General features: G+C 42.2%; 1 protein-coding gene across 3 annotated transcripts in view; it reads right to left on the bottom strand.

The window, feature by feature from the left end:
* Nucleotides 1–7,371: 7,371 nt before the first annotated feature.
* SMIM14 (small integral membrane protein 14) overlaps nt 7,372–25,613 on the bottom strand; it is a 73,352-nt gene continuing 55,110 nt past the window's right edge. For all 3 annotated transcript variants that reach the window (XM_011949089.1, XM_011949091.1, XM_011949090.1), the window contains exons 4-5: nt 13,316–13,458; nt 7,372–8,593 (exon numbers count right to left, since the gene is read on the bottom strand). In XM_011949089.1, coding sequence (XP_011804479.1) covers nt 8,561–8,593; nt 13,316–13,458 — 176 coding nt within the window. In that variant the 3' untranslated portion in view covers nt 7,372–8,560. The remainder of the gene's footprint in view (nt 8,594–13,315; nt 13,459–25,613) is intronic.

The following is a 25,613-nucleotide window of genomic DNA, read 5'->3' as shown; positions in this document are numbered from 1 at the left end:
ATGAATAATGGCAGAAGAATAGTATGAACTAAACTCCAAATATAGAAAAGAAGTAGCCAAATTCTTCCCCCATGTTACCCTGATTCAGAAACTTCCCATTCCCAGTACCTCTTTAGGGCACTGACCTTTTATCAGCTGCTGGCAGACTCTTCCCAGTGTTTCTCGTTCTCGTTCTTCTTGTCAGTTTCACTTTCTCTGCTCTAGCAGACCTTAGCTTACATCCCTGTCCCGGGTGTGACTTGTCGCTGTCGGTTGTTATGGGAGTGAACGAATGGGGATGAATGCAGAAATGAAGACAAAGACAAAAAAAGTATTTTTGGAAGAAGGGGTCGGGGGCTGCTTGCTTCTAGTGAGCAAGGGCTCTGAGCTTCTCCAGCCCTTCGTATTTATTAGGTAGAAAGAGCAGGGAGGGAGAGGTAATGGTTGGTCAACTGTTTGATTTATCACAGGTACACATAATTGCTTTCTTTGTACAATAGGCTTCAGATGTTCCTGTAGATAATCACAAGGAACACTATGCTTGGGGCATGACTGCCCTCAGCACCCCTTCTGGTGGCAGATGCAGTTGTTAGTTTTCCAACATTCTGCTTTCATGAGAACAGTTTTCTGTTTGCTCATATAGAATCCAGTGGTATACTGAGTTGGTCACGACCCTCATTCTTTCGGCCTGTAACAGGCTCATGCCTGTAATGCCAGCACTTTTGGAGGCCGAGGCAATAGGATCACTGGAGCTCAGGAGTTGGATGGAGACCAGCCTGGGCAACACGGTGAAACCCCATCTCTGCAAAAATTAGCCTGGGTGGTGGGGTGCGCCTGTAGTCTCATTGCTCGTGGGGCTGAGGCAGGAGAATAGCTTGAGCTCCAGAGGTCGAGGCTGCAGTGAGCCATAATGGTGATGCTGCATTGCAGCCTGGGTGACAAAGTGAGACTCTATCTCAAAAAAAAAAAAAAAAAAAAAAGCTGTTAGATGAAAATGAAGACAACATTTGCAAGGATATAAATCTTAAACCATTTGTTGGGGGTATAGGCTCTGGTGTCAGATTTCCATCTGTCCTGTATTTTGTAACCACAAATTGTCCTGGCTGGATTAATTGTAAGGAAGCCCCTTTAAACACATCTAGACTTCCAAAGTTTGTTTGCATACCAATTAGTTGTCATGAAAAGCTGCATTCAACCCAGGGTCTGAGATGCCTTTTGTATATAAAGTGCTTCTCCTTTTGACACTGACTGAATTACATACATAACAGATTCATTTATTTAAAAACAATTTAAGAGGCTTTTTCTATAATGCTGAACCTGCTGTGTGGTATTTGTGTTTAATTCTGGTCAAAACTAATAAACACTGCAATTCAAAACCATTAATCATCAAGCATAGACCAACTATCTGAGGTTATGAGCACATATTTAAGAGGTTAGACTCTGGCATTCCAGATATTGCAAATAATACTTTTCTCATTTCTAAATTTCCTAGAAATAAGTGGAGATTTGTATAAGTAAATAATACTCTTTAAAAAATATATTTTTGACTCAGGATCTGGCTCTGTTGCCCTGGCTAGAGTGCAGTGGTGCCATCACAGCTCACACAATAGCCTGGAACTACTGGGCTCAAGCCTCCCTCCCACCTCAGCCTCCCAGGTAGCTGGGACTACAGATGCAGGCCATCATGTCCCACTAAGTTTTATTTTATTTTTATAGAGACAGAGTCTGTGTTGCTCAGGCTGGTCTTGAACGCCTGGCATCAAGTAATCCTCCTGCCTCCCAATAAAACATGTACTGATGGTCAGGCATGGTGGCTCATGCCTGTAATCCCAGCACTTTGGGAGGCCAGGGCAGGCGGATCACGAGGTCAAGAGAGCAAAGACCATCCTGGCCAACATGGTGAAACCCTGTCTCTACTAAAACTACAAAAATTAGCCAGGCATGGTGGTACGCACCTGTGGTCTCAGCTACTCGGGAGGCTAAGGCAGGAGAATTGCTTTAACCCTGGAGGTGGAGGTTGCAGTGAGCCAAGATCGTGCCACTGCACTCCAGCCTGGTGACAGAGCAAGACTCTGTCTCAAAAAAAAAAAAAAAACCCAAAAAACCCCACAAAAACAAAAACAAAAACCATGTACTGATATGAAAGTTGTTTTATCCTGGCAGGGCACAGTGGCTCACGCCTGTAATTCCAGCACTTTGGGAGGCCGAGGCAGGTGGATCACAAGGTCAGGAGTTCAAGACAAGCCTGGCCAAGATAGTGAAGCCCCGTCTCTACTAAAAATACAAAAATTAGCCGGGTGCGGTGGCAGGTGCCTATAATCCCAGATACTTGGGAGGCTGAGGCAGGAGAACTGTTTGAACCCCGGGGAGCAGAGGTTGCAGTGAGCCGAGATTGTGCCACTGCACTCCAGCCTGGGTGATACTATGTCTCAAAAAAGAAAAAAAAAGTAAGTTGCTTTATACTTAAAACGACATATATTGCTTTCACCCCTACATAATCCTTGCCTCCCAGACATCTCCCCACTAACTTCAGGAGACATCTTAATTTGGCATCTGATGGTTTGAAATAGTTTCTGTAATCAAATCCTGAATAAAATCCATTTTAAAGCCTACAGAAAGTTAAGAAACAAGTCTAAAAATTTGTTGAAACGTTTATTGAACGAACATAATACATTTGTCTGAGAAGAGATATGCACACTAAAGTCCCCTACAAGCAACTGATGGGAAAAGATCACACTGGTAACTCCAATTTTTAAAATATGGTCATGAAAGATAACTGTAGTTGGTGTTTATGAATCATCTTTTGGGGGTAAAAGCCCCCAACAACTCTACAAATTGAGATCCAGAACTGAGAAAATCATCAGGTGAAATACCAGGACCAAAAAACTTATTTTATTTGAATTCCATTTTCTGAGAAGAAAACTAGTATTGCGGCAGAGTCATTTAATGAAAACTTAGTTTCACTGAGGATTCAGATATCCGTTGACATGTACATAACAATATTTAGATTGAATCATAAAAAGTTGACTGTCTACAAGAAATTATTTCACAAATTTATCTATTTTAAATAACACTTAAGTTATTACATACACACTGACATCAAAATCATGCCAGAGCAATGTTACTACTTTTACATGTTTCTGAGTATTCATGATCTTTAATGTCTGGACACATTCTAGGTCACAGAACAGAAGCAAATTTTCACTTTTGTGTGTTTTTGGTACAGTGACATGTCTAGCTCCTTTTGAGCAAGATATATCTGCTTAAATAATTAACACTATTGGATATTAGTCCCTCAAAGCAAATGTCTATTTTACCTGGTATTCTAGGAAGAGAGAGAAAGAAAGAAAGAAAATAACCAAAGAAATGTGACTGCAATCTAATTTCCAAGAGAGAAGCTCTACTTTTGAATACTGGCCCCATACTACATATTTTATAAATATTTTTCTCACAACTTTTCTTAAAACTTAAGTTCTCTCTTAGGAATGTCTTTAGTTAGGTCTTACAAAGAAACTGTTTAATATAGGATGTTAACACCTACTAAGCAAAGATGCTTGCTTCTCTTCCCACAAAAGCCAAACAGAAAACAAAGAGTGTTACTAATATTTTCTATTTATTCATTAATAAAAAGTGCATAGTACAAGCCCTTTATCCCAATCCAAGTACTCAGAAAAAGATTAACAATAGACCCTGGATGGCACAGACATGATTTGTTTGGCATGATTTAAACATATAAAAACAGTAATTAACATTTAGCCTATCACATGACCACTTTTGCTTTTAACAAAGCAATCACACATTTAGAAATATAAGACTAAATTTACTATTGCAAGAACAAAAATTTAACCTATTAAACTATAAACTCTCTTCATTTTTCCTTCTTCAAATTACTGTTTTGTGTCTTAAACCGAGCTGGTCAAATTTGAGCACATAATTCATGTAGAGTGACAGACTTTGATTTGGAGTGATAGACTTCCAAGGTTCCTTTGAAAATTTAAGATACTGGTAATTCCATAAACACTCCCACACCACATACCACAAAAACACTAAAAGTAACCATAGAATAGCTGTATTCCATAATTATTTTGGAAAATCCACATTGTAAAATATGACTTGCTGACCATGGGACAGGGCTTGGATAGATAACATGAAAAAAATGAAAGACATTTTTTTTTTTGAGACAGAGTTTCACTCTTGTTGCCCAGGCTATAGTGCAATGGCGTGACCTTGGCTCACTGCAACCTCTGCCTCCCAGGTTCAAGTGATTCTCCTGCCTCAGCTTCCCAAGTAGCTGGGATTACAGGCATGCGCCACCACACCCAGCTACTTTTGTATTTTTAGTAGAGACGTTGACCAGGCTGGTCTCAAACTCCTGACCTCAGGTGATCTGGCTGCCTCGTTCTCCCAAAGTGATGGGACTACAGGCATGAACCACTGTGCCCAGCCTGAAAAAAATCTTTTACTAGAAACAGTTCCAATGTTAACCTTTCCCACATGGGGAGAAAAAAAAAAAAAAACCTCCCACCATTATTGTGCATAAAACAAAATAAGCTTTTTAATTTTTTTCTTTTTGGCAGAGACAGGGTCTTGCTATGTTGCCCAGGCTAGTCTCAAACTCCTGGGCTCAAGCAGTTCTCTCGCCTCAGCCTCCCAAATTTCTGGGATTACAGGCATGAGCCACCATGACTGGTCTAAAACAAAATAAATTCTTAATGACATTTGTGGAATATGTTTAAGAGCCAAAACTGTGAAAATGTAAGCTGTATCTTTCTTTTTTCGCAGATTATTTAAAAAGGATTGTAGCCACAATTCAGGTGAATGTTTACAAGCCAAATAACGACTTAAGAGTGTGCTCAATAAAAAGGCCACAGGTAGAAGCTTTAAGAATTAAATAGAATAATATAAATTACTAGGTCAACAAGAATATTTCATGTATAGTACACTGTCTCAGGAATGCAGAGAAATTTTACAAGAAACCCAAGACTAAATACTTCATTAAGAACACTGGTTACAGCCGGGCGCGGTGGCTCAAGCCTGTAATCCCAGCACTTTGGGAGGCCGAGACGGGCGGATCACGAGGTCAGGAGATCCAGACCATCCTGGCTAACACGGTGAAACCCCATCTCTACTAAAAAATACAAAAAACTAGCCGGGCGCATGTAGTCCCAGCTACTAGGGAGGCTGAGGCAGCGTAAACCCAGGAGGCGGAGCTTGCAGTGAGCTGAGATCGGGCCACTGCACTCCAACCCGGGCGACAGAGCGAGTCTCCGTCTCAAAAAAAAACAAACAAACAAACAAACACTGGTTACCAAGTAAATAGATGGTTCATGTAAGAAAAAGCTAATACACATAGACGTAATGTCAACTAAGTGCATGTGACAGAAATGAAGAACTAGGAATAAGAATCTAGATTTTCCAGTCAGGCACGGTAGCTCACGTCTGTAATCCTAGCACTTTGGGAGGCCATAGTGGGTGGATCACCTGAGGTCAGGAGTTTGAGACCAGCCTGGCCTACATGGCGAAACCCCGTCTCTAACTGAAGATACAAAAATTAGCCGGGCGTGGTGGTGGACACTTAAAATCCCAGCTACTCGGGAGGCTGAGGAAGGAGAATCGCTCGAACCTGGGTGGGGGATGTTGCAGTGAGCCAAGATTGCACCACTTCACTCCAGCTTGGGCAGAAGAGCAAAACTCCATCCCCAAACAACAACAAAAAACAATCCAGATTTTTAGGTGTAATACTAGACATTCTGTGTCCAAGTTTCAGCCACTTCTTCCAATAAAGCCTTCTAAAGTCTTTTTTCTTTTTTTTTTTTTGAGACAAGATCTCACTCTGTCACTCAAGCTGGAGTGCAGTGGCGTGATCTTGGCTTCCTGCAACCTCTGTCTCCCAGGCTCAAGCGATTCTCCTGCCTCAGCCTCCTGAGTAGCTAAGACTACAGGCTGTGTCACCAAACCCGGCTAATTTTTGTATTTTTTGTAGACATGGAGTTTCACCATGTTGGCCAGGCTGGTCTCAAACTCCTGACCTCAAGTGATCCACCCACCTCAGCCTCCCAAAGTGCTGGGATTACAGGCATAAGTCACTGAGCTCAGCCCCCAAAGCCAATTTTCAATTATTTGTGAGCCATAGATTCAGTGACTACATCAATATCTCTTGCCAGGGACTGGCCTTCTAGCAGCTCAGAGAACAGATTGTTAGGATATATATATGGGCAAACCTTCTAAGTTCAAGAGGCAAGAGCAGAAAATGGCATGCTATAGGGATTTAGCTCCATCTTAAGCCATTCTGGCCCTTTCTGCTCTACTTCACCAGCTGTAGAGTTAGGAAGGCTTCCAGCAGGCCACAAAAACCTTTATTCTGTGGGGCTCATTTATCCAGGATTTAACTTACCTGTGTTATGTTACCCATCTATTAACACAAGTAATTCAGAGTTGGTTATATTATTTCAAGAAATTGAGCACAAAGCCAAGATGTGTACAAGGAGGAATTCAAACAATCAATATGGGATAGATACCCTTACAATGTTTATGATCTGGAATGTAATCATAATAAAGGGGAAAAAATCTCTTATGAGTATCACAATTGTATCAGAGACTATTAAACAGTACAGTGATACAGAGAATTTATTCAATTCATACAAGCAATTTACCAGATCTAAACAGTGAATAGACTGACCTAAGGGGAAAAAAATCCTTACATTGATAGCAAATTATCTTCTAGCCCCCATAAATAATCTGCAATCATTTGCTAGGAAAAAAACTTCATAACCACATGGGTCATGCAGACATTTTTATTTATTTATTTATCTTTAGACAGAGTCTCGCTCTGTCGCCCTGACTGGAGTGCAGTGGACGATCTCAACTTATTGTAACCTCCGTCTCCCGGGTTCAAGCAATTTCCTGCTTCAGCCTCCCTAGTAGCTGGGATTACAGGCACACACCACCATGCCTGGCCAGGCTGGTCTCGAACTCCTGACCTCAGGTGATTCATCCGCCTCGGCCTCCCAAAGTGCTGGGATTACAGGCGTGAGCCACCGTGCCCGGCCCATGCAGACATTTTTAAGTGCTATTAGTATTCACTTTATTTCAAACTGAGCAAAACAATACAACCTTTTACTTTTTTACACATTTCAAAATTTCTCTCATATTAACATTCCTTCCTACCCCAATCCATCCCATCACCAAACAGGAATAAGATAAGGAGTGAAAAAAAGATGTTTGTTTCTCATTTTCCTTCTTTTCCCTTGAAGTAAACCTGTTATTTATTAAAATTTTTTATAGGTCAGAGGATAACAAAGGACTCAATGGAGTAAATAAGTAAATAGGCATTCAAATGTCAGTAACCTAATAGGCCCTAATACAGCTTTAAGACTTTATTTTTATTTTTGAGAGAGAGTCTCGCTCTGTTGCTTAGGCTGCAGTGCAGTGGTGCGATCTCGGCTCACTGCAACCTTCACCTTCTGGGTTCAAGCAATTCTCCTGCCTTGGCCTCCTGAGTAGCTGGGATTACAGGCACATGCACCACGCCTGGCTAATTTTTCTGTATTTTTAGTAGAGACAGGGTTTCACCATGTTGGCCAGGCTGGTCTCGAACTCCTGACCTCAAATGATCCACCCACCTCAGCCTCCCAAAGTGCTGGGATTACAGGTGTGAGCCACCACACTAGCCTAAGATTTTCATTTTAATAGGCAGTGTTAGAACAGAAAAAAAGCTTCCCAAGAGGCACTCATTTTAAAAATAAATTATAGCTTAAATTATGTGGATTATACCAGCAAAGGCAGAAAGAATTAATGTTTTCCTCCTTTCATGAACCTTGTAAGGCTAGTGTTGAGTGGCTTACAAATGTCATATAATGGACTGTAAATCATCTGCCATACTGATCAATCATGTTTATTTAAGGTTTTCTTAACATTAGAGATTTTTAATGAGAGTATAAAATTAGTAAACAACCGTTTCATTTTTTTCTCTCTTCCTATTCTAGCCACATAAACCAGTTTAATCCATGACACGGACTTCAGCTGTAATTTGCAAAACAATCCAAGAGCTACCACAGTCCCCAAAACTACAGAAAACTGCCATCCACAAATTAACTACCAAGGTAAATGTAAATACAACGTGGTTCTAATTTTCTTTCATACAATCCCAGACAACCCCAAATAACTTTATAAATACCTCATGAAAAAAAGCAATTTAAAAGCTATCAAATCTATTTAAAATATATAAATGCAGACCTCTCAAATTTCCTTCAATCAGGCCAGAAATTATCACAAAAATTATAATCACAGTTACAAACAGAATGAGTGGAATGTTTGTAAGTTTAGGACAACCAAAAACGCCCCATGTAACTTTTTAAAAATATAATCATTCACTCAAATATACTGTAAATAGGAATGGCAGTAACACAGGAAGCAAAAATAAACTTGCAAGTGAAATTTCTAGAAGCTCATGAAAACAATACCATCCCATATTGCAGATACAAAAGGAAAAACAGTTCTAATGGGGTTAAGAGTACTCTGGTCATCTTCGTTCGTTTGGTCGTGCAAGGTGTTAACTATTTTCACTTCCCATATCACAAAGTTAGTCCACAGGAGGAGCTGGTGGATCTTGTCCCTGGCATTAGAAAGAAAGAAATTATTTAACTGACTTTTTAAAAATTTTAAATTTTTAAAAATTTATTTTATTACTTTTTAAAAAATGGACTTATTAAATCCCAGTGCAACCAATCTAACACATAGAGAAAGAACTGAGCAGCAATGCCCCCCACCATCCCATCCCAAATATATGCTTATTTGGACTTTTCATATGTTTTTACATGAGGGAACACTAGATTAAATAACACTGTGATTTTCCACCATTTGTCTCATTTTTCCCTGTAGAATGGAAGAGAGAGGGAATCTGTATAACAGTGATGTTATCACTCCTGCCAGCAACCACATTAGCTGACACACAGTCTGCATTGCATTAATATGGTAATTTTCAAAGTGTCACAGATATAATACTTGCAGGATTATGCATTGACATCTTGACTGGTTAACCAGGAGAATGTAATGGTAAAATTTCCAGGCTTGCCAAACAATTCCGGAATTTTTTTTTTTTTCTTTTTTGAGACAGAGTCTCACTCGGTCGCCAGCCCCAGGAGTGATCTTCAAACTAATGAAAGTTATCTTCATCCCTCTTGCTAAGGTTGATTGGCTAAGCGAAGTACTGTATATTTAAAATGAAGCTAGGGACTTTTGTTTCTCAATACTGAATGTCTACGAGGAAGCATGTGGCTGCAGTTGCTTCTGGCAGTCATCCTGTGACCCTAAGGGGAGCCCATCTTGGAATGAAGTTGATAGTAAGAGGAAAGAAACTGGGTCTTTGATGACACTGTTAAACTTTCTTAACACTGACCCTACCTCTGAATTTTTTTGATGTGTAAATCAATGAAGCCACTTGTTTTAAACCACTTTGAATTGACTTTTGCTAACTTGCAATAGAAAGCAAGTGAACTATAAAGGAAAGATCAGAGTTTTTAAGATTCTCAAGATTTTATTTATTTACCCTGAAATGATGTATGAGGCCTGAGTTGGGGGTGATCAATATTTCTACTTGGAATTAGTCTCAACACATTTTCTTACTTATTCCTAAGATAGCAGAACTATTATTCCTAGAAACACTGGCCTACAATGAATTAAGGTCCAAAAGAGTATAATCTTGCATTTCTGTCATTTTAATAGTTTCCTTTTTTTTTCCCCCCTATCGCCCAGGCTGGAGTACGGTGGTGCGATCTCGGCTCACTGAAGCCTCCACCTCCCGGGTTCAAGTGATTCGCCTGCCTCAGCTTCCCGAGTAGCTGGGATTACAAGCAGGTGCCACCACGCCCGGTTAATTTTTTTGTATTTTTAGTAGAGACGGGGTTTCACCATGCTGGTCAAGCTGGTCTTCAGCTCCTGACCTCAAATGATCCACCCGCCTCAGCCTCCCAAAGTGCTGGGATTACAAGTGTGAGCCACCGCACCCAACCGATTTTAATGGTTTCTAAGTCAGGTTATTAAGAATTCTATTTCTTTTCTTTTTTATTTTTTTTTGAGGCGGAGTCTCGCTCTGTCGCCTGGGCTGGAGTGCAGTGGCCAGATCTCAACTCACTGCAAGCTCCGCCTCCCGGGTTTACGCCATTCTCCTGCCTCAGCCTCCCAAGTAGCTGGGACTACAGGCGCCCGCCACCTCACCCGGCTAGTTTTTGTATTTTTAGTAGAGACGAGGTTTCACGGTGTTAGCCAGGATGGTCTCGATCTCCTGACCTCGTGATCCACCCGTCTCGGCCTCCCAAAGTGCTGGGATTACAGGCTTGAGCCACCGCACCCGGCCAAGAATTCTATTTCTTTAGCTCCAAACACTGAGGAAGTTACTCTTTGATATGAAAGTAACAAAGCTATACAAAAAAAGTAAGAAAGACAGCTAAGGAATAAACACTTTATCAAGACAATATGCAAGCTGTTTACTCTCTTCTCCAAGAAAAATACTCTCTTCTCCAAGAAAAAACAAAAATACATGTAAGGCTTTTTATATAGTGCTAATAATGCCTTCTTTCTTTCTTTCTTTCTTTTTTTTTCTGAGATGGAGTCTCGCTCTTGTAGCCCAGGCTGGAGTGCAATGGCGCGATCTCGCCTCACTGCAACCTCCGCCTTCTGGGTTCAAGCAATTCTCCTGCCTCCCTCCTAAGTAGCTGGGATGAGCCACTGCCCCCAGCCTATAATGCCTTCTTTCTTAAAGTTAGCATGCTATGTATCTTTTTTGTGTATGTTTTTCTTTTCGATTTTTTTTTCTTTCTATACTACATATGTTCTACTCCTTTAAAAACAAAGCAAAACACTGACCAATTAACACGGCATATTTGCTTTCTCTTACATAAAAAAATGAGTCTAACTGAACTTCTGATATCAACACCACAACACTGGAGAAAAGAAACAATTATTTCAGGAATTCCACATGGTAAAGGTTGGAAAAGAGAATTAGTGGGATAATTTGGTATTCAACAAGTGAATCTGGCCAGGCAGGATGGCTCATGCCTGTAACCCCAGCACTTTGGGAGGCAAATGCAGGCGGAGCACCTGAGGTCAGAAGTTCAAGATCAGCCTGGCCAACATGGTGAAACCCCATCTCTACTAAAAATACAAAAATTAGCCAGTTGTGGTGATACACACCTGTAATGCCAGTACTTTGGGAGGCCGAGGCAGGCAGATGACCTGAGGTCAGGAATTTGAGATCAGCCTGGCCAACATGGTGAAACCCCATCTCTACTAAAAATCCAAAAATTAGCCAGACGTGGTGTGCACCTGTAATCCCAGCTACTGAGGAAGGGGAGGCAGGAGAATCGCTTGAACCCAGGAGGCAGAGGCTGCAGTGAGCCGAGATTGTACCACTGCACTCCAGCCTGGATGACAGAGTGAGACTCCATCTCAAAAAAAAAAAAAAAAAAAAAAAACAAGCAAATCTATTATGGAAATTTTCCCTTTTTTTTTTATGATGCTCTATCATCTTAAAGTTTTTTTAATTATAAATTTTAACATTTTATTTATTTAAATTGACGAATAAAAATTGTATATATTTGTCATATACAACATGTTTTGAAATATGCATACATTTGTAGAATGGCTAAATTGAGGTAATTGGCATATTCATGAAATTTTTTTTTTTTTTGAGACGAAGTTTCACTCTTGTCGCCCAGGCTGGAGTGCAATGGTGCGATCTTGGCTCACTGCAACCTCCACCTCCTGGGTTCAAGCAACTCTCTTGCCTCAGCCTCCCAAGTAGCTGGGATTACAGGCGCCCACCACCACACCCAGCTAATTTTCGTATTTTTAGTAGAAACAGGGTTTCACCATGTTGGCCAGGCTGGTCTCAAACTCCTGAACTCAGGTGATCTGCCCATCTCGGCCTCCCAAAGTCCTGGGCTTACAGGCGTGAGCCACCATGCCCAGCCTCATGGACATATTTTTAAAGAGATAATATTCAAATTCAATGTTTAAAAACACACACACATAAATACTGGTTCTGAAAAGGATTAAAAGGAATCCTTTAACAGAGGTTCTTTTTTTTTTGAGACACAGTCTCACTCTGTAGCCCAAGCTGGAGTGTGGTAGTATGATCTTGGCTCACTGTAACCTCTGCCTCCTGAGCTCAAACGATTCTCAAGCCTCAGCCTCCTGAGTAGCTGGGACTACAGGCGCACACCACCATGTCTGGTTAATTTTTTGTGTTTTAGTAGAGACGGGGTTTCACCATGTTGCCCAGGGTACCATGTCTGGCTAATTTTTTGTATTTTAGTAGAGACGGAGTTTTACCATGTTGCCCAGGGTGGTCTTGAACACCTGAGCTCAGGCGATCCGCCCGCCTTGGCCTCCCAAAGTGCTGGGATTGCAGGCGTGAGCCACCGCGCCTGGCCAACAGAGTTTCTATTAAAGATAGTATTGAAAACTCCCTGTTGGGTCACTTTATCATAGTTTTAATTTAGAAGGTTCTAAAAATGGTTATAATCATGACTATCAAGATTTATCAACATAAATGATTCTGACCTCTCCTTTTGCCAGCTCAGCTGATTTGTTGTGGTACAGAAATGGAAAACGGGTTTGAGAGAAATAGGATGGGAAAATGAAGAAAATAAAATAAGACAGGCTCAGTGTCTCTATTGAATAGCTAGGCCAGAAGGGGGTCAAACATTTGAGCTGAAGCTACTAAGAGTTTAGGGGCTAAAAGCATGAGAGGCAAGGGATCAACTGAGGTGGACAGAACTGAGTAGTGGAGGATTGAGATTTAAGCAATATTGCTGTGGATTATGAAATGGATTATTTTTGATGCTTCTCATGCGAGTAAAGATTGGAATTCAAGCCTGGGCAACCTGGCAAAACCCCATCTCTACAAAAAAATACAAAAACCTAGCCAGGTGTGCTAGTGCAGGCCTGTGGTCCCAGCTACTCAGGAGGTTGAGGTGGGAGGATCACCTGAGCCTGGGAGGTAGAGGCTACAGTGAGCTAAGATCGCACCAATGCACTCCAGCCTGGGCAGCTGAGCAAGACCCTGTCTGAACAACAACAACAAAAAATTGGAATTCATTTTCAAATTAATTTTCAGCTTCTGGTCTGTGCTTCTTTCTGCATTTAACTCCACAAAGATTAAGCCATCAATTAAATCTTGGAATTGCAAGATTTGATAGAACTACATAGGTAGAATACTCTATGAGTTAAATATAATTTAACCAATTTAGGTATTTTAGTCAAAACCAAGTCCTTCCCTGCCCCAGGTCACATACATTCCCTTACCCAAAAAGCATTTAAAATCTGCAATACTTACATTATGAGGACTGGTTGGCTTTCCAGGTAGGTTGGATCCTCTTAGATTCGGAGGTCTCAGTAAGAACAAGATCAATGCAATAACCATCCAGGCCACTAAGATCATAGTAACACTGATGCCATTATCACCAGAGGGTCCTGGTACTAAAGACAAACAAAAATGTAGCATGCTCACAATATTGTTAAAAGTAAAAATAAATTCTAATGTTTAAATGTCAGTTTCAAATACTGTATTAATATAAAAATTGTATTGATAAATCAGAGAAGTCCATATTATACCTTCAATTTCCCTTTCCTCCAGTGAGAACATCTAAAAAGTAAATGATGTTAAATAGTCATAAACCAAAACCTAGTAAGTTTTTGTTGTTTTCCTTTTTTGAGACGGGGTCTTGCCCTATCAAACAGGCTGGAGTGCGGTGGCTCAGTCATAGCTCACTACAGCCTTAAACTTCTGCGCTCATGGGATCCTCTCACCTCAGCCTCCCGAGTAGCTGGGACTACAGGTGTGTGCCACCATGCCCCATGCCCCTAATTTTTAATTTTTGTTTTTAGGAGAAACACTGTGTTGCCTGGGCTGGTCTCTAACAATTTTTTTTTTTTTTTAGATGGAGTCTTGCTCTGTTGCCAAGGCTGGAGTACAGTGGGACGATCTTGGCTCACTGCAACCTCCACCTCCCAGGATCAAGCAATTCTGCCTCAGCCTCCTGAGTAGCTGGGATTACAGGCATGTGCCACCATGCCCAGCTAATTTTTGTATTTCTAGTAGAGATGGAGGTTCACCATGTTGGCCAGGCTGGTCTTGAACTCCTGACCTCAGGTGATCCACCCGCCTCGGCCTCCCAAAGTGCTCGGATTACAGGTGTGAGCCACTGTGTCCAGCCCCACACCCCTAATTTTTTTAATTTTTAGTAGTGATGACGTCTCACTATGCTGTCTGGACTAGTCTCTAATACATTTTTTAATAGTACAATAATTCTTAATATCTTGGGGTAACAGAATCATTTGAGAATTTGATAAAAATTAAGAACTCTATTTTAAGAATTCATGGGGTCCTTCAACAGAGGCCTTGCAAGGCAAGCTGGCCGTGCCATGTTTGTAGATTAGTGAGGCTAGGGGCCCTAACTTCCCTAAGATCTACTTTTCTAGCTACCTCTGCCCTGTGTCTGGCACCTACATCCTTCATGATTGTTCTTTTTGATCCATTCTGGATTAAAAATAAATATGAAAAGCATATACATGAATATGTATACCAAATTCCACAATTTTGCATATAATTGTGGAAGGTTTAAGGATCCACAAAGCCACGAATCCATAGATTTGCTGAGATCTATGAATCTGAGTTAAGACCACAGAAAAAACACTCTCCTTTGGGGGGAAATCTGCATCTTAATTGCAGAGGCATCATGAAAAAGAAAGGGAACAACCGGGCTGCATAATATATACATTAAAAGATCCCTTTAATTACAGTCTCAACCAAAGAGATTACTTTGGCCTTCTTTTTCACACAAAGAAGTTGAATTCAGGTCTAGATATTTTAAAATTTTATGTTTTTCTCTTCTATCAATTTTTTATCTTCTATTTATCAAGAGAAAAAAGCCAGACAGGGATGTATGTAAGTATACAGGTATCAGTTTTTCCTGGCTCCTTGACATAGCCATGTCTTATTTAATTTGAAATAACAAGTGCCTAGCACAGTGCCTGATATGAGGTTAACAAATTTCTAATAAATAAAACATAGATTTTTTTATTGAAGTATATTAGAGAACTCAATTTTCAGAAATAAAAATGGCCGGATGTGGTGACTCACGCCTATTATCCCAGTATTTTGGGGGGCCAAGATGGGCAGATTGCCTGAGCTCAGGAATTCGAGACCAGCATGGGCAATATGGTGAAACCCCATCTCTGAGGGGAAAGAAAAGGAAAATCCGTTAGATAAACAGTTAAGGCTGGGCCCCGAGAAGTGCTTGCCTGAAAAATCACAGCTGCTGCAGCTGCACAGTTAAGTCTGGACAGATAAGGAGCCAGTAAAGCAAAGAAGCCTTTTTGTTCTTTGTATAATTAGTGAGCTCCCAGGAAAAAGTTTCCTCACCTTTTCAGGCATATACACAGTGGGCTCCATGGGAACTTGTACAGGGAGCAGTGGGGCTTACCTAAAAAAACCCACAGTTACACAAACAAGAGAAGCTGTGCTTTGTGCTTAGAAACAATCCCACAGCTGGAAAAAGGGAGTTGCACAGACAGCTTTACTGATAAGAAAAATTAATCAGTTACAAGGAGAAGAGCCGTTTCTTTTTTTTTCTTCTTTTTTTTTTTTTTTAGAGGGGGTTTCGCCCTGTTGCCCAAATTGGAGTGCAGTGGCACGTCAGCTCACTGCAACCTCCACCTCCCAGGTTCAAGTGATTCTCCTGCCTCAGTCTCCCCAGTAGCTGGGATTACAGGTGCCGCCACCATGCCTGGCTAATTTTCTGTATCTTTAGTAGAGATGGGGTTTCACCATGTTGGCCAGGCTGGTCTCAAACTCCTGACCTCATGATCTGCCTGCCTTGGCCTCCCAAAGTGCTGGGATTACAAGCGTGAGCCACCGCGCCTGGCCGCAGTTTCTTATAAAAGCATTTTGCATTCAGTTGTAACCAAGCGATCCACTCGGATTCCCCTCTCTGCAGAGAGCTTTCTCCTTTTGCTTATTACATTTTCGCTCAAACTTCACCCTTGTGACCATGCTCTTTAATCATTTTGGAGGTGAGACAAAGAACTCAGGGTGATACCTCACAAGAAAAACTGTTATATTAAGGTGCATTAGTGAGACTGCAAAACCTCTACGAAAATTAGCCAGGTGTGGTGGCGTGTGCCTATAGTCCCAGCTACCCGGGAGGCTGAGGCACGAGAATTGCTTGAACCCAGGAGGCAGAGGTTGCAGTGAGCTCAGATTATACCACTGCACTCCAGCCTGGGCAAGAGAGCAAGACCCTGTCTCAAACCAAACCAAACCAAACCAAAACAAAACAAAAACAAAAGAAAACAACAACAACAAAAAATGAAAAGAAAGAAAAAAAATTATAGATTAGATTTCTAGAGGAAAATGTAGTATCCCTAGGTAATTACTAAAATAGCTTGTCAAGACTACAGCTGTTTGGTTTTGATCTCCTTTCCTCAGGAAAAAGTAAAAGAAATCCAGACAAGATGTTGAAACTAATATGATACACTGCATTGGGGTCAGTGGGTCCAGGGCCCAGTTCCACAAAAGGAAAGGAATTGGTGGCACTGCTGAGGCCAAAAGGCTAGTGATAAAAGGAGACAAAGTCAAGTTAAGAGTTGCACTGGCCCTGCTGCAAAGAAGTCTTACCGCAAACAAATTAGCACAAAATATATATAAAAAAGAGCTGAGCTGGCCCAAGGCAGCATGGACAGCAATGCTTGTAGCCTCTGTTCCAACCCCAGTCAATTCCCTAGAAACAGCTAAACAGGCCGGGCACGGCAGCTCATATCTGTAATCCCAGCACTTTGGGAGGGCAAGGCGGGCAGATCCCTTGAACTCAGGAGTTTGAGACCAGGCTGGGCAACATGACAAAAACCCATCTCTACAAAACATTTTTAAAAAAATTAGCCAAGTGTGCTGGTGTGCACCTGCGGTCCCAGCTACTCAGGAGGCTGAAGTGGGAGGATGGCTTGAGCCCAGGAGGTGGACATTGCGGTGAGCTGTAATTGCACCAGTGCACTCCAGCCTGGGCAACAGAGCCAGACCCTGTCTCAAAACTAAAACAAAAACAAACCACTTTCTTCCATTGTCTTCTGTGTCATTCCCATTGTCTGATCTAACAGGTGGATACTCCTCCATCAATAATTCTCTATTTCTTTTTCTTTATATCAACAGTTTTTTTTTTTTCTCTCTCTTACTTTTTTTTTTTTTTTTCCCGAGATGGAATCTCGCTCTGTCACCAGGCTGGAGTGCAGTGGCGCGATCTCGGCTCACTGCAACCTTTGCCTCCCGGGTTTTATTTGTAGAGAGATGGGATTTCACCATGTTGTCCAGGCTGGTCTCAAACTCCTGACCTCAGGTGATCCACCTGCCTTGGCCTCTGAAAATGCTGGGATTACAGGCGTGAGCCACTGCAACTGGCCAACATCAATAGTTCTTAAACTATGGTATACATCAGAGTCACCTGAAAACTTCTTAAAAATGTAGAAATCTGGGAAACACGAGGTCAAGAGATCACCCGGGAGGCAGAGGTTGCAGTGAGCCGAGATCGCGCCACTGCACTCCAGCCTGGCGACAGAGCTAGACTCTGTCTCAAACAAAACAAAACAAAATGCAGAAATCCCACCTTTCATTTAACATATTCAGTACTTTAGTATTCCAAACAAAAATCATGAGCATCTCCCCCTGCCCTACCCCTTTCCACCCCAACTACCAAACTGGATTTCCATTCATCCAGTTGCCCAGGGCAGAAACCTAAGAAAACACGTTTTTTTTCTCTCAACAACCCTGTATTTAATCCATTATGAAGTTTCTTGCAATTTTTCCTCCTAATTATCACTTGTATCTGCCCACTTTTAGCTCCATGTCCCCTCCTGCTCAAGCTACCATCACCTCTTATCTGGTCTATTGCAGTGGCCTCTTAAGGGATCTCCCTATATCTACTCCTGCTTCCCCTGTGTTCTATATTGTTTCCAGAGTGATTTGTTTTTCTTTTTTTAAAAGCAAATACATGTTGAGTGTCCCTATGTGAAATGCTTGGGTATACAAGTGTTTCAGAATTGAGATTTTTTCAGACTTGGGGATATATGCAATATACTTATTGGTTCAGCAGCCCTAATCCTAAAATCCAAAATCTGAAATGTTCCAGTGAGTATTTCCTTTGAGCATCGCGTCAGCACTGAATAAGTTTCAGATTTTGTTTTTTTTTTTTTGAGACGGAGTCTAGCTCTGTTGCCCAGGCTGGAGTGCAGTGGCTGGATCTCAGCTCACTGCAAGCTCCGCCTCCCGGGTTTACGCCATTCTCCTGCCTCAGCCTCCCGAGTAGCTGGGACTACAAGTGCCCGCCACCTCGCCCGGCTAGTTTTTTGTATTTTTTTTTAGTACAGGCGGGGTTTCACTGTGTTAGCCAGGATGTTCTCGATCTCCTGACCTCGTGATCTGCCCGTCTCGGCCTCCCAAAGTGCTGGGATTACAGGCTTGAGCCACCGCGTCCGGCCAAGTTTCAGATTTTGGAGAATTTCAGATTTTCAGGTTAGGGATATTCAACCTATACTGTCATTTTTATTTTAAATAGTAGTTCAGGCCAGACCTGATGGGGCTCATGCCTGTAATCCCAGCACTTTAGGAGGCCAAGGGAGGAACATCCCTTGAGCTCAGGAGCTCAAGACCAGCCTGGGCAAAATGGCTGCTGTGGAACTTCTGGCCTCATGCAGTCCTCCTGCCTGGGTTTCCCAAAGAGCTGAGATTACAGGTGTCAGTCAGTAGTCATGCCCAGCCATGACTTTTTAATATTCTTTGCAAGTAAAAAATTCTGAAGCTTAAGGGAGTTAAACCTCAGATTCCAAGTTTACTAATTCATATTTCTAGACAAAGGATACCTGATCCTTTTTTAGAATCTCATGCTGGGCACCGTGGCTCACGCCTGTAGTCCCAGCACTTGGGAGGGTAAGGCGAGTACATCACCTGAGGTCTGGAGTTCAACACCAGTCTGGCCAACATGGTAAAAAAAAAAAAAAAAAAAAAGTAATGATTGCAGCTCAGTACAAAGTAAGACTTTCTAGAAAAAAAAAAAAAAAAAAAAAGTCTTTACTAAAAATACAAAAATTAGCCAGGCATGGTGGCGCATGCCTGTAATCCCAGCTACTCGGGGTGTTGTGGCGGAAGAATTGCTCAAACCTGGAAGACGGAGGTTGCAGTGAGCCAAGATCATGCCACTGCACTCCAGCCTGGGTAACATAGTGAGACTCCATCTCAACAACAACAACAAAATAGTAATGTCCACTTTTTTTTTAGAATCTCACAATAGTAATAAGACTCTTAGTTCCCTTAACTTGGTTCCTATTGCAGGTTTTCTTGCTTGCTTATCGCTGCCAGAAAAGTCTGCTTAAAACTGTTCTTGGCTGGGTACAGTGGCTCATGGCTGTGATCTCAGCACTCTAGGAGGCTGAGGCAGGAGGATCCTTGGAGCCCAGGCATTTGAGACCAGCCTGGGCAACATAGTGAGACCCCTGTCTCCACAAAAAAATTAAAAAATTAGCTGGGTGTGGTGCTGCAGGCCTGTAATCCCAGCTACTTGGGAGGCTGAGGTGGGAGAATCACTTAAGCCTAGGTGGTCAAGGCTGCAGTGAATTGTAATCACACAACTGCACTCCAGCCTGGGTAGCAGAGATATACCCTGTCTCAACCCCAAAACAAACAATCCCCTCTGTTCTTAACACATCTCTGCTGATCAACGTGATAACTCAGTTTCCACTGCCTACTGTTTCAACTCTGGGTTTTTGTTTTTGTTTTTATTGAGTCAGTGTCTCCCTCTGTCTCCCAGGCTGCAGTGCAGTGGCACAATCACAACCCACTGCAACCTTTGCCTCCCAGGCTCAAGCGATCCTCTCACCTCAGCCTCCTGAGTAGCTGGGACTATAGGAGTATGCAACCATGCCCGATTAATTTTTTAATATTTTTAAAACTTTTTTTTTATTTTTTAGAGACAGGGTCTCACTATGTTGTCCAGGCTGATCTCGAATTCCTGAGCTCGAGTGATCTGCCCATCTTGGCCTCCCAAAGTTCTGGGATTAAAGGCATGAGCCACCCTACCTGGCCCTAATTTTTGTATTTTTAGTAGAGACGGCGTTTTGCCATGTTGCCAAGGCTTGTCTTGAACTCCTGAGCTCAAGCAATCCACCCACCTGAGCCTTGCAAAGTGCCAGAATTATAAGCATGAGCTACTGTGCCCAGCAATTCTAAATTCTTTAGCTCAGGCTTTCCTCATATGATTTGGCCTTACTCATCTAATCTTACCTCTTACCACTTCTCAGAAAATGCATCCGCTGCTCTAGTCACCCCCTATACCCCTTCCTCCCTCCCTCCATCCTCTTTCCCTTCCCTTCCCTTCCCTTCCCTCCCCTCCCCTCCCCTCCCCTTCCCTTCCCTTCCCTTCCCTCCTTTCTTTCTTTCTTTTTCTTCCTCTCTCTCTCTCTCTCTTTCTTTATTTTGGGACAGAGTTTCACTCTTGCTGGCCAGGCTAGAGTGCAACAGCACGATCTCTGCTCACTGCAACCTCTGCCTCCCAGGTTCAAGTGATTCTCTTGCCTCAGCCTGCCGAGTAGCTGGGATTACAGGTGCTCACAACCACACCCAGCTAGTTTTTTGTATTTTTAGTAGAGACAAGGTTTTACCATGTTGACCAGGCTGGTCTCGAACTCCTGATCTCAGGTGATCCACCCACCTCAGCCTCCCAAAGTGATGGGATTACAGGCATGAGCCACCGCCCCCTGGCCCCTCTTCTTTCTTTAGCCAATGATTCCCTGGCCTGGCTATGCATCAGAATAGCCTTAGAATCTGTATCAACACCACAGATTCTAAGGCACTGCCTAAGATCATCTGATTCAGGAGCAGCTTCGGGGTGGGAACAAGAGCCAACGATATTTTTTAAAAGCTTTCCAAATGAATCTGATGCAACAGTTGAATGCGAACTTGTCTGGCAGCATTTGCCAACTATGCAAATTCAGTCTTCCTGGGTTACTCATTATTTCCCTGTCTAGCATGTTCTTACAACTAACTCCATTTATCCACCTATATGCTATATCCCTCTTCCATAAAAATCTCCATTTCCTCCACCCACTTTTTCCTCTGCCTTCTCTGGACTAGTGTAGCATTTCTAGTTTGAAGGAAGGGTTTCCTATCTCTCCTAATTAACTTTTTAAGAACTGAGACCATCTCATAGCTGTTTGACTGTACCACCTCTTAGATATATAATCCCTGAGCCTCAGTTTCTTTTTCTTTTTCTTCTTTCCTTCTTCCTTCCTTCCTCTTCTTCCTCCTTCTTCTTCCTCTTCTTCTATTATTATTATCATCATTTTGAGATGGAGTCTTGCTCTGTTACCAGGCTGGAGTGCAGTGGCACAATCTTGGCTCACTGCAACCTCCGCCTCCCAGTTTCAAGCGATTCCCCTGCCTCAGCCTCCCGAGTAGCTGGGACTACAGGTGTGTACCACCTTGCCAGGCTAATTTTTTGTATTTTAGTAGAAACAGGTTTTCACCATGTTGGCCAGGATGGTCTTGATCTCCTGACCTCGTGATTCGCCCACCTGGGCCTCCCAAAGTGCTGGGATTACAGGTGTGAGCTACTGCACCCAGCCGAGCCTCAGTTTCTTTACCAGTGAAGTGGAAGTATTTCCATCATCTCAGAGCAGCTACAATTGAAATGGTCAATACATGACAAGCAGTTAGCGAAGTGTGTGGTACACAGCAGGTAGTCAATAAACATTATCCATTAACTTTGGGAGGCAGAGGCAGGCGGATCACCTGAGGTCAGGAGTTTGAGACCAGCCTGGCCAACATGGTGAAACCTCGTCTCTACTGAAAATATGAAACTTAGCGGGGTGTGGTGGCACGGGTCTGTAATCCCAGTTACTCAAGAGGCTGAGGCAGGAGAATCGCTTGAACCTGGGAGGTAGAGGTTGCAGTGAGCCGAGACTGTGCCACTGCACTCCAGCCTGGGTGACAGAGTGAGATTCTGTCTCCACAAGAAAAAACAAAAAACAAAAAACACCATATCCATTACCAGTATTAGGACCAATTAGAATACAGAAAAGTGGTAACAGAATGGAAGGAGCACAATACTTGGTAACTAACTGGACTGGTGGGAGGAGGAGGAAGAAAAATTAGTGAAGGATGCCTCTAAAATTTTCTGAAGGGTAACAGTATGTGGTAGAATTTCTCTACTTAAAAAGCTAAATGGAAACAGTTTTCCTGACCTCCAAGGTTTGATAACTCATTTCCTCCTATCCTCCAGTAATTCACGGCCCATCTCAGAATAGGATACTAGGTGAACCAATTAAAGTAGAACCTCTTGGTCACAGCCAGTCGTTTTCTGTTTACAGCAGTCCCACGAAACTGAGATTGACTTTGGGATGTACTATCACATGGGCATAGCATGCAAGATTATTAACAAAAAACTGGAAACAAACCTAAATGTCTGCCAAGAGTGCCTGATTAATAAATTATGGTACATCTATACAATGGAATTATTATAAAGCTGTAAACAATTTTTGAGGAAAGTCTCTATGAGGTATACTTTTTATGACAAAAAAAAAAGAAAGAAAGCAGGTGAAGAATGGTGTCCAAAAAGGGGAGACAAGGCTGGGCACAGTGGCTCAAGCCTGTAATCCCAGCACTTTGAGAGGCCGAGGCAGGCGGATCACTTGAGGTCAGGAGTTCAAGACCAGCTTGGCCAACATAATGAAACCCCCTCTGTACTAAAAATACAAAAACTAGCCGGGTGTAGTGGCTCATGCCTGTAATCCCAGCTACTCGGGAGGCTGAGGCATGAGAATCACTTGAATTTGGGAGTCAAAGGTTGCAGTGAGCCAGGATGGCACAACGGCACTCTAGCCTGGGCGACAGAGACAAATAATTTATAGTCGCTTGTACATGTACAAAGACACTCTGGAAAGATACAGAGAAGACCAATAATGCCTGGAGAAAGGATCTGGGTAGTTGGGATAATATGAGGCAAGACAACTCTTCACTGTATACTAATTAACTTCTTGATTTTTGAACCTTATGTAAAAAGTTAATAGAATTAAACAAAAAAAGTAGCCTAAAGTATCTTGGGGTTGAAAACACTAGGTATCTGAACTGACTTAGACTCCTTAAAATATTTAGGGACAGGAAATAAGAGGGTCACTATCGGCTTTCTGTGATTATTCAGTCCCTTATGACAAGACCTACTCTTTAGAAAGTCTCAGAACACAGGAAAAAGAGAGTTCGACTGGCCTACTCACACTCCCTGACACTGCGTGCAGCTGATAAATATGAACATCAGGAGCAGCTTTTTTTCTTCTAAAACGGGGTCTCTAGGAACTCCCTATATATTATTTACTTTAAGAAGTTAAGTATTTTTCACTTTATGGCCCGGAAAGATATCAAATCATAAAAATGTAGAGGGACTTTATACACCAAAATATAGCATTTCCTATTTTGCTTATGCATTAAGTTTTTGGTTACAAGCAAACATGAGTAGAGTTGATGGCCAGAGACCTCACAAATAAAATGCCAAATGGAATATTCACAATGCAGTCGTTAACTCAGCTGGACACCAAGAAGATGAAAAGGTAGAGACAGAGGCTCTGAGAGCCGACCCATCCCGAGAGATTATTTGTATAAACTTATATAGGTTTCCACTGGGGAAAGCAAAAACAGAATAGCAGTGAAAGTGGACAATACACCGGTATGCTCTAACCCTGTAATTTTTGGTCCTATATAGTAATTACATTGTCCTAAGCATAGCTACCAGTTTTCAAAAAGCTGAGTCAAGGGTGATCTCTATCATTCCGTAATGTAGATCTGTTATCCTACTACAGGCTGAGTATTCCTACTCTAAAAATCCAGAATGCTCCAAAATCCAAAACTTTTTGAGAGCTGACATCATGCTCAAAAGAAATGCTTATCAGAACATTTCACATTTTCAGCTTAGGGATGGTCAACTGGTAAATGAATCTGAAAAAAAATCTGAAACCGAATACCCTTCTGGCTCCAAGTATTTCAAATAAGGGATATTCAACCTATACTTTCATATTGTGTTCTGCGAGGGTGCCCCCTGGTGTTATTTCAAATTAGTGTTTTTTTAGAGAAAGATAACCTGAATGGAAAGCATCCTCTCTTTTGTTTGAAGGATTCTATTAAAAAAGAAATACATGGTATTTTAAGCAGGGGGCTAAGGGAAGCCTCACTAAGAAGGCACTCTGGAGTAAAGAAGTAAAGAAAGTGAGGGTGTCATTTGTGAGATTATGTGAAAGAAGCACATTTCAGGCAGAAGGAACAGCGAGAACTCCTGATTCAGGAGCCTGTGGGATGTTCATGGAGGCCAACGTGGCTTAAGTGGAGTGACCTGGGATTGGTGGTATAGCGAGGTGGGATGTAAGAAAAAGATTAGGCTGGGTGCGGTGGCTCACGCCTGTAATCCCAGCACTTTGGGAAGGTGGGAGAATCACTTGAGGCCAGGAGTTCAAGACCAGCCTGGGCAACATAATGAGATCTTATCTCTACAACATAAAAAACAAACAAACAAAAAAAATCAGCCAAGTGTGGTGCCACACACCTGTGGTCCCAGCTACTCAGAAGGCTGAGGTGGGAGGACTGCTTGAGCCCAAGGGGTTCAGGTTGCAGTAAGCCATAATTGCACCACTTCACTCCAGCCTGGGCAACAGAGTGAGACTCTGTCTCCAGAAAATATAATAAAAAGATTAAATCAAAAGAGTAACAGGATTCAGATCATGTTGGCCTTATAGGTCATAATAAGAACCTTGGCTTCTATTACATATTAAATAGAAAACCACTGAAGGGGCTTTTTTTTTTTTGAGACAGGGTCTCACTCTGTCACTCAGGTTGGAGTCCAATGGCTCAATTACAGCTCACTGCAGCCTCAGCCTCCCAGGCTCAAGTGATCCTCCCAACTCAGCATCCAGAGTAGCTGGGGCATAGGCACAGGCTACCATGCCTAGCTACGTTTTATATCATTTCAACATGTTGCTCACACTGGTCTTGAACTCCTAAGCCCAAGTAATCTGCCTGCTTTGGCCTCCTGAAATGGGATTACAAGTGTGAGCCACTGCGCCCAGCCACCTCTGAAGAGTTTTGAGCAAAATGCAGATGATATCTGACTGTCATTTTGACAGAACCACCCTATCTGTTGTGTCCTGAAGAAGGAGAAACAGAAAGACAGTGATATGGTTTGGCTGTGTCCCCACCCAAATTTCATCTTGAATTGTAACTCTCACAATTCCCATATGTTGTGGGAGGAACCTGGTGGGAGGTGATTGAATTATGGGAGCAGGTCTTTCCTGCGCTGTTCTCATGATAGTAAGTCTCACGAGATCTCATGGTTTTAAAAAGGGGAGTTTCCCTGCACAAGCTCTCTTCTCTCGTCTGCCACCATGTGAGACGTGCCTTTCACCTTCCGCCGTGATTGTGAGGCCTCCCTAGACATGTGGAATTGTAAGCCCAATAAACCCTTTTCTTTTGTAAATTGCCCTGTCTTGGGTATGTCTTTATTTTTATTTTTATTTTATTTTTATTTTTTTTATTTTTTATTTTATTTTTTTTT

The sequence above is a fragment of the Colobus angolensis genome, unplaced genomic scaffold, assembly GCF_000951035.1.
Source record: "Colobus angolensis palliatus isolate OR3802 unplaced genomic scaffold, Cang.pa_1.0 Scaffold29, whole genome shotgun sequence".
Taxonomy (NCBI): domain Eukaryota; kingdom Metazoa; phylum Chordata; class Mammalia; order Primates; family Cercopithecidae; genus Colobus; species Colobus angolensis.
Note: the sequence above shows the minus strand (reverse complement) of the source record. Positions and strands in the feature narration are given on the sequence as shown.